The sequence below is a fragment of the Cricetulus griseus genome, chromosome 4, assembly GCF_003668045.3.
Source record: "Cricetulus griseus strain 17A/GY chromosome 4, alternate assembly CriGri-PICRH-1.0, whole genome shotgun sequence".
NCBI classification, from domain to species: Eukaryota; Metazoa; Chordata; class Mammalia; order Rodentia; family Cricetidae; genus Cricetulus; species Cricetulus griseus.
The window spans coordinates 151,528,865-151,535,722 of NC_048597.1; the positions used below are offsets into that span (position 1 = coordinate 151,528,865).

Here is a 6,858-nt window from a genome sequence, read left to right on the forward strand (position 1 = left end):
TTGTGGAGAACTTATGATCAGCATGTCATTATTGGTAATAAAATATGTTGGATTTTTAATAGGATTACATTGAACTTTTAGACTAGTTTGGGAAGTATAGCCATTTCACAATGTTAAATCTTGTGATTCATGGAAATGGGATGTCTCTTCATGTATGTAATGATTTATCCCTTTGCCAATGCTGATAATTCCAAGTACAATGCCTTACATGTCTTTATTTTATTCTTAAATGATTTAACATTTTCATGATATTTTAAATGGATTTTTATGACTGCTGAATTTTCTTGATGATCTTGGGTCCCACTTGCATGATGACATTTCAAATAAACTACAGGGCTTCTTTAATTTCATTAGATTTCTTGGAATTTTATGTATACAAATTAATTCATATATATGTAAAGGTAGTTTTATTATTGACTTTCAAATTCAGATACTTTTTATTTTGTGTTCTTACCTAGCTGCCTTAACTTTAACTTCTAGTATAATGTTAGTTAAACACAGAGTTCAGCTTAAACTGCCCATTACCTTATGAAAAAAGCCTTTTGATTACCACCATTAAGTACAGGATGGGTTGTGTATGTGCCTAAGTGGTCTTTTGTCTTTGTGTGGATGCTTCTCTTATTGTAACAAGAAAATGTTTTGCTCTGTAGAGCAATTGGGAGAACTACAAATAAGTCATGGAAAGTCCCTAGCAGACTCTGCTGAATGCATCAGATCTCTCCTTGGTTGTCCATGGACTGAGTACTAGCATTTTCATAGCAGAAGTCACAAACAGGGGCATATGTATCTTACTTTTAATTACAAGTGCCATGTGTTGGCAAAGCTAAAGTCTTAGAGAGCTAACATATAAGAGTAGCTGTCATAAAATTGAAGATGCCTGGCATAATGAAGGCTTGAAATTCTGTTTCACACCTCATTATGTAATAAATTTATACCTATCTCAATTTTTCCCAACTCTTTCTACATAGGACTTCCAGAAGAAAATGTTACAAGGAAATATTTCCAGAGTGACTGAATTCATTCTTGCTGGGTTAACAGAAAAACCAGAGTTCCAGCTGCCCCTCTTCGTCCTCTTTTTAGGAATCTATGTGGTCACAGTTGTGGGAAATCTGGGTATGATCACCCTGATACAATTCAGTTCTCACTTACACACGCCCATGTATGTCTTCCTCAGCAGTCTGTCCTTCATTGACTTCTGCCATTCCACTGTCATTACCCCCAAAATGCTAGTGAACTTTGTGACACAGAAGAACATCATCTCCTATCCTGAATGCATGACTCAGCTCTACTGTTTCCTTGTTTTTGGTATTGCAGAGTGTCACATGTTGGCAGCAATGGCATATGACCGTTATGTTGCCATCTGTAACCCATTGCTTTACAATGCTATGATGTCCTACCAAGTCTGTTTCTGGATGATATTTGGGGTATATTGTATGGCTTTTATTGGTGCCACAACTCACACAGTCTGCATGCTAAGAGTACATTTCTGTAAGTTGGATGTAATAAACCATTACTTCTGTGATCTTTTTCCACTATTGGAGCTCTCTTGTTCTGACACTTTTATTAATGAAGTAGTAGTTCTGTGTTTCAGTGTTTTTAACATCTTTGTTCCAACTCTGACTATCCTAAGCTCTTACATCTTTATCATTGCTAGCATCCTTCAGATTAAATCCACTGAAGGCAGGTCCAAAGCCTTTGGCACCTGCAGTTCACACATATCAGCTGTTGCTATCTTCTTTGGTTCCCTTGCATTCATGTACCTACAACCATCGTCAGTCAACTCCATGGACCAAGGGAAAGTGTCTTCTGTATTTTATACAATTGTTGTACCTATGATGAACCCCTTGATCTACAGTGTGAGGAATAAAGATGTCAAAGTTGCTCTAAATAAGTTCCTTGAAAGAAAATGTTTCTTATGAAAAGACTAATTTTTCTTTACTAGAATTCATGTTTGTAGGGTTGTCAAAGACTCCCATATGGACACATGTTGTGAGATTATGCTAGCACTGTTTATTTTTAAGGTTGCACAAAGGGAAGGACTGGTTTTCACCAACAGGACATACAAAAGACATTATCTGTCTGCAATAGAGAAAAACAATCTGTTCATCATAACATGTATCTCACTAAGCAGTTTATCAAACCTTTTAAAGCCTTCTTGTGTATGATTATGTTTTGTGTATGTTATAACAATTCCCTTTTGTGCAAGGCATATTTATCTTATAGCAGGTAATAAATATATTTGGTCAACATCCTTGATCATGTCAACAATCTATGTAATTGACCTTTTTCAATGGAGTATATTTCTAAAGATTTCAGATAAACAAATAATTTTATCAAAAATAAAATATGCAATATATAAGGTCCTGTTCACTCATGTCCTCCTTAACCTCTTCTTCTCCCCTTCTCCTAGTTCCCTCTCCCCTCCACCCATGCTCCCAATTTGATCAGATCTTTGTCCCTTTCACCTTCTCTGGGGTACCATCTATGTCTCTCATAGAGTCCTCCTTGTTTCCTTCAATGGCTGTGTGGATTGTAGGCTGGTAACCCTTTGCTCTATGTCTAAAATCCATATATAAGTATACACCATTTTTGTCTTTTTGTGACTGGGTTACCTTGCTCAGAATGGTTTCTTCTAGTTCCATCCATTTGCCTGCCAGTTTCAAGATAATGAAATTGATGACTGACTTATATGCTGTCCTATAGCTCTTCGCCAAACTACTGCCTATCCTCAGTGTGGCTGGAAAACGCTGAGAGTTTAATATTTTCCTATACTCCTTGATACTGAGCTTTCATATCTTCAGTGTGAGATGGAGAATGAATGCCTCCTAATGAATATTGAAGACCCTGCTTCTATCTTTTATATCCAGCTAGTGCTGGGATTAAAGGCATGTGCTTTGTTACTCTTTTAGACAGATTCAATTCCATGTATCGCTGGGTGGCCTTGAACTCAGAGAGATCTGTCTACCTTTTAATCCTGAGTCCTAGGATTAAAGGTGTGTACCACCACTTCCTAGCTTCTGGCTATTGGGATTAAAGATGTGTACCTGGCTTCTTTGGCTTGAGGCTGACTTTGCTTTCTGAATCTTCAGGCAAGTTCTAATAATTCGTAAATAATATATCACCACAAGAATATGTTTTTAATATTTGTAGGCATGTCTAAAGCACATAATTGGCAATGGAAGATTCAAAAAATGCATTGTTTTAATATTGCACACACATGGAATATTCATTCTTATTTGGAAAGCAAAACTTGTAAAAATGGTTTTTTAAATAATGACATGGAGCCCTGACATTTAAAGAAGGCTGAATTAGTTATAGAAAAGGAGATTTACAAAAAAATAAATTCCCTTTATTCCGCTTACACAATTAAATTTCCATTGCTTCTCCTTGAAGCTGTAATCAGAAAACTAATTTCATGCTTCTGGAAGGTAACTATGTCTATTATCCAATCTCAGTAGCTCAAAGTGGCCTCCAAAAACATATCATGTCCCATATCATCCCTTCCTGGAGGTAGCAGCATCTGCTGGATATTTCTTGTTTCCTCCTGAAGCAACTCCAAAGAAGGTGCTCCCTTATTGTCAAGAGCTACTTCTTGGCCATGGGTGACAATTAATAAGTAAGAGAGAGCTAGCCAATAAGAAGCCTGAGCCATAGGCCAAACAGTGTGTTTATTTGGTACCAAATGGCTGAGAGACCAGACGGTACAGAAACTTCCATCTACATGTGTTTGTGTGTGTGTGTGTGTGTGTGTGTGTGTGTGTGTGTGTGTGTGTGTGTGTTTTCAAAAATGGAAGAAATAGAAGGGAGATTTCTTGCATGCCTGGATAATGCTGCCCCTGAAACATATAGTTATTAAGCAAAACTCAAGCTCCAGATGTGAGTTTTTATGAATTGTTGGTCATAAAGGGCCCAGAGAACCCCAAAATAATACAGACTCTTAACATTCTTCCTCTTTCCAGCACAAATAGTTGATAGCTTATTATTGAAAAAAGACACATATTTTGGTTGTAAGATGTAGAAAAGTGAATATAGTACTCATCTGGAAGTTTCATACCAGCTGGATGGCTTTCAAAATTCCAGAATGTGATATATAGACTGCTTGGCTTGGTGTGATGGTGGGACAAGAACAATCTTACCCATCTGTAAACCATACTATCTATAGTAACAAAATAGCATGTAAGATGTCCTCACTAAAGAAATAGTAGCACAGTTGTTATGGGGATAATTCCCTGCTTTCTAACTGGTTTGAGGCTTTTTCACAAGAGCAAGTTCATGCCTTATTGCATAAATCCAGCTAAAGCATACTGAGGAATTCTTAGACCTGACAAGCAAACTGACTACTGTTTTAAATAAACTGCCATGGCTCAAAGCTCCTTTCTAAATGTTTATGTTTATATACTAAAAGGCAAATGCTATTCCCAATCTTAAGCTTTTCTTTAAAATGGACAACATTGAAAGGACACACATGAATGTTCAAGGTGCTAATACTAAGTAACAGAGTTGAGTCTTGCGCCCCAAACAACACATTTATACTACCTCCCTGAGGTAGCAGAAAATGGGGTATTAACGTGAATGTAAGAGCCAGGAGAAAGGGAGAAGTGCTGTAAGATACCTCCTGGGCATGGCACAGACAATGATGCCATGACCTTACAGCACCTATGACTGTCTAGATTGGGACTATCAGCAGTCCCAAATCTCTTAAAGTATTGCATACGGGATAAGCAATTATTAAATTTAGTTGTGTGACCACTGAGGAGCCCACCAGTCTCCAATGAGTAGTTCCAAAATCACAGTCACACAGATGATGCTGGTTTAACTCAGTGAGTCTACACACACACACACACACACACACACACTCAGGAAGAGAGACAGACAGGAACAGAGAAAGAATCAGAGATACAGAGATAGAAAGAAAGATATCCAGCAAAAAACCAAACATGGAAAAAAATTTTAGGCAGAAGTGGTAGTAATACAGGTGGGAGAGAGATTGTAAACAATGGGAGCTATGATAATAATCAGATTGTACTTTATATCTGTATGGAAATGACAAAGAACAAAGTCAATAAAACATACAAAGAGAGAGGGGGATAACTAATACAATCCTAAATAATAAAAGAACTGTCAGAGATATTACCATCCCTGACTTCAAGGTTTATTACAAAGCTTAAGTAATAAAAAAAGGCAGGGTATTATCACAAAAACATGTAAGTTAATCACTGGAATTGAATTGAAGACCCAGACATAATCCACAAGGCTATCGACACCTGGTCTTTGAGTCCAGAAATGCATACTGGAAAAAAGACAGCATGTTCAACAAATGCTGCTGATCAAACTGGGTGGCAGCATGCAGAAGAAGCCAAATACAGCCATACCTATCACCCTACACAAAACTCAAGTCCAAATGAATCAAAGACCTGAGCATGAAACCAGATAAACTGAACTGATAGACAAGAAAGTGGGGAATAACCTTATATTCACTGGCACAGTAATAGACTTTCTAAATGGAACACCATTAGCACAGGTGCTAAGACCAAAAATTAATACATGAGACTGCCTTATAGAATATGGCTTGTTCAAACTCCAATCTTCCATTACTAGAAGTCTTTACTGGGGTCAACCTCGTAAGTTCCATGTAGTTTCTTTAGCTTGGGAGTTTTGTTGGATTCCTAACTATGAGAATAGGTATATCTCTGGCTGTTTTGCCTATTCGTGAAATCTCTGTACTCCTATTGAGTTGCCTATCCAGCCTTGATATGAAGGTATGTGCTTAGACTTATTGCATCTTGTTATGCCGTGTTTGGCCAATATCCCTGGGAATCCTGCTCCTTTCTGAGGGGAAATTGGAGGGGCAGTGGATCTGGGAGAGAGGTGAGGTGTGGGAGAGTGGGAGAGGAGAGAGAGGGGACTGTGGTCAAGAAAAGAAGCATTGTATAAGAACAGAGAAAAGAAAAGAAACAGGACCTTATGAAACCTAAATGCTTCTGTCAGGCAAAGGACACTGACAATCAGACAAAGTGTCAGCCTACAGAATAGGAAAAGATTTTTGCCAACTTCACATCCAATAGAGGACTAATATCCAAAATATATAAATAACTCAAGAAACTAGATTAAACAAAAACCAAATAATACAATTTTAAAGAGAGGTACAGATCTAAACAGAGAATTCTCAATATGGTAACCTCAAATGGCCGAGAAACACTTATAGAAATGTTGAACATCCTTAGCCATCAGGGAAATGCAAATCAAAACTACTTTTGAGATTTCATCTTATACCTATCTGAATGGTTAAGATCAACAACAACAACAAAAAAGGATAGCTCATGCTGACTAGGATGTGGAGTAAGAGTCATATATTACTTGTGAGAGTGCAAACAAACATAGCTACTATGGAAATCGGTGTGGCAGTTCCTCAAGAAGTTGGGAATCAATTTGCATCAAGATCCAGCTGTACCAGTCTTAGGCATACAACCAAAGGATTCTTCATCCTATCACAGAGACACTTGCTCAGCCATATTTATTGCTGCTCTGTTCATAATATCCAGAAATTGGAGACAACCTAGATGTTGTCTTATGACTAAACATAAGAATGGGAAGAAAAGAAAGAAAGAAAGAAAGAAAAAGGAAAGAAAGAAAGAAAGAAAGAAAGAGAGAGAAAGGAAGGAAGGAAGGAAGGAAGGAAGGAAGGAAGGAAGGAAGGACGAAAGAAAGAGAGAAAGAAAGCCCAGACATTGGTGGCTCATGCCCTTAATCCCAGCACTTGAGAGGCAGAGGCAGGTGAATCTCTGTGAGTTCAAGACCAGCCTGGTCTACAGAGAGAGTTCCACGACAGGCTCCAAAGCAATACAGAAAAACCCTGTC

General features: G+C 37.8%; 1 protein-coding gene across 1 annotated transcript; it reads left to right on the plus strand.

Moving 5' to 3' along the window:
* The first annotated feature begins 973 nt into the window (after positions 1–973).
* LOC100771168 (olfactory receptor 150) lies at positions 974–2,236 on the plus strand. Its single transcript, XM_027412293.2, has one exon. The coding sequence runs from the start codon at positions 984–986 to the stop codon at positions 1,917–1,919; it is 936 nt and encodes a 311-aa protein (XP_027268094.1). The 5' UTR covers positions 974–983; the 3' UTR covers positions 1,920–2,236.
* The last annotated feature ends 4,622 nt before the right edge of the window (positions 2,237–6,858 follow it).

Bases quoted from the DNA above. Each gene is read 5' to 3' on its own strand.
- LOC100771168 (XM_027412293.2), top strand. From the start codon at position 984: ATGTTACAAGGAAATATTTCCAGAGTGACTGAATTCATTCTTGCTGGG.